Source organism: Amphimedon queenslandica, unplaced genomic scaffold (genome assembly GCF_000090795.2).
Source record: "Amphimedon queenslandica unplaced genomic scaffold, v1.1 AMPQUscaffold_10419, whole genome shotgun sequence".
NCBI lineage: Eukaryota > Metazoa > Porifera > Demospongiae > Haplosclerida > Niphatidae > Amphimedon > Amphimedon queenslandica.
Genome location: NW_003549313.1, coordinates 5,564 through 6,907, shown reverse-complemented (window position 1 = coordinate 6,907; position 1,344 = coordinate 5,564). Strand labels below are relative to the sequence as shown.

Genomic DNA, 1,344 nt, shown 5'->3' with positions numbered 1-1,344 from the left:
TATAATGCTAAGTGATTGTGTATCAATAATGACAGTAGGATTATAACAATAATACCAAGACCAACTATAATGTTAATATACAGTTAACATTCATTAGATCTACCTATACAAGGCTACAAGTGGATAAAGCTGATGCAAATGTTTGTTGGCTTACATCTTCTGAGGTTTAACTTTGAGTTGTTGACTTTTTCATTTTAGTAAAATCTCCAGGAGAGCTATCATCTTCTCTCTGTCTCTTGTGTCCTTTGCTTTCATTTTGTAAAATACCACTACCAGAGGACTGCCCTTCACTAAAAGTATTGTCGTAAGAACCTTCAGGGTCTGTCTCTAACCTCTTGCTGGCAGATGTGTCATCTATAAATTTGTAATAATTATAATTAGTGATGGATGTATGTACCTTGTGCTACTCTTGGCCTTTTGTTTAGTAGAGAAGAGCTTTTGCTAACATCTTGTATGCTTCCTATACATAATAATATGTAAAATAGGTCCAATATATTGGTATTTACCTTGAGGTAGTGGTTTTCCCAGCTTATTCAGTATGCTAATAAGAATGTGCTTGAGTGGATCATTGTCTATATGGAACAATGCATAGCACACATCAGTAAGATACTTAGTGGGATCTGTATGACAACTGAGAATATTTTGAATGTGAACTGTCAATTTGTTGGCTTTTCTATAGTCATCTAAACTAGTTACATTGGATACTTCATTTCTTAATTGTTGAGGTATCACTTTTGCAGCAAACAGTCTATCAGCAACACGTATTACATCTAATGAGATGCACTGGGCAATATTAGCTGAGTGATGACGAAATAATTCTATAGGACAAACTAAAAGACAAAATGTAAACAAAAAAATTAAAATCAAATCATAAACACACATCAAATCGATTGATTTACCAGTTTGAGGTGATACTTTGCTGAATGCGTTATTCAGTTCAACAACCTATACATGCACATTCAATACATAGTTTGCAAAGATGTAATGTTATTTACCTTCTTAGACCAGTATAATTGTTTGTCATTAAACTCCACTATTCTGCCATTCACACACTTAGTTGCACTTTCATTAAAGTCAATCACAGCAGGATGAGGTACTGCAGTGCATGTACATGGTACTCCAAACTCATGTTTTGACTTGTAAGTGTAATGGAGTGATTCTGTGACTGTGACTAGTCCTTTGTCCAATGATAATAATAAATCACTTGTTGACAGTTTTGAGCCTTTTATTTGCTGAACCCACACTTCAAGATAAGTAGCACGACTGATTAAGGTAACAGTATCATGGTATTTTCCAACTTGAAAGGTAATCCTGTTACGATATTGATCATTACCAGTTAACTTC

General features: G+C 34.2%; 1 protein-coding gene across 1 annotated transcript in view; it reads right to left on the bottom strand.

Moving 5' to 3' along the window:
• Positions 1-6: 6 nt before the first annotated feature.
• The window catches only part of LOC100638278 (uncharacterized), a 6,892-nt gene continuing 5,554 nt past the window's right edge, over positions 7-1,344 (bottom strand). Inside the window, exons 3-7 of the mRNA XM_020006081.1 lie at positions 996-1,340; positions 900-945; positions 507-830; positions 398-460; positions 7-354 (exon numbers count right to left, since the gene is read on the bottom strand). Coding sequence (XP_019861640.1) covers positions 167-354; positions 398-460; positions 507-830; positions 900-945; positions 996-1,340 — 966 coding nt within the window. The 3' untranslated portion in view covers positions 7-166. The remainder of the gene's footprint in view (positions 355-397; positions 461-506; positions 831-899; positions 946-995; positions 1,341-1,344) is intronic.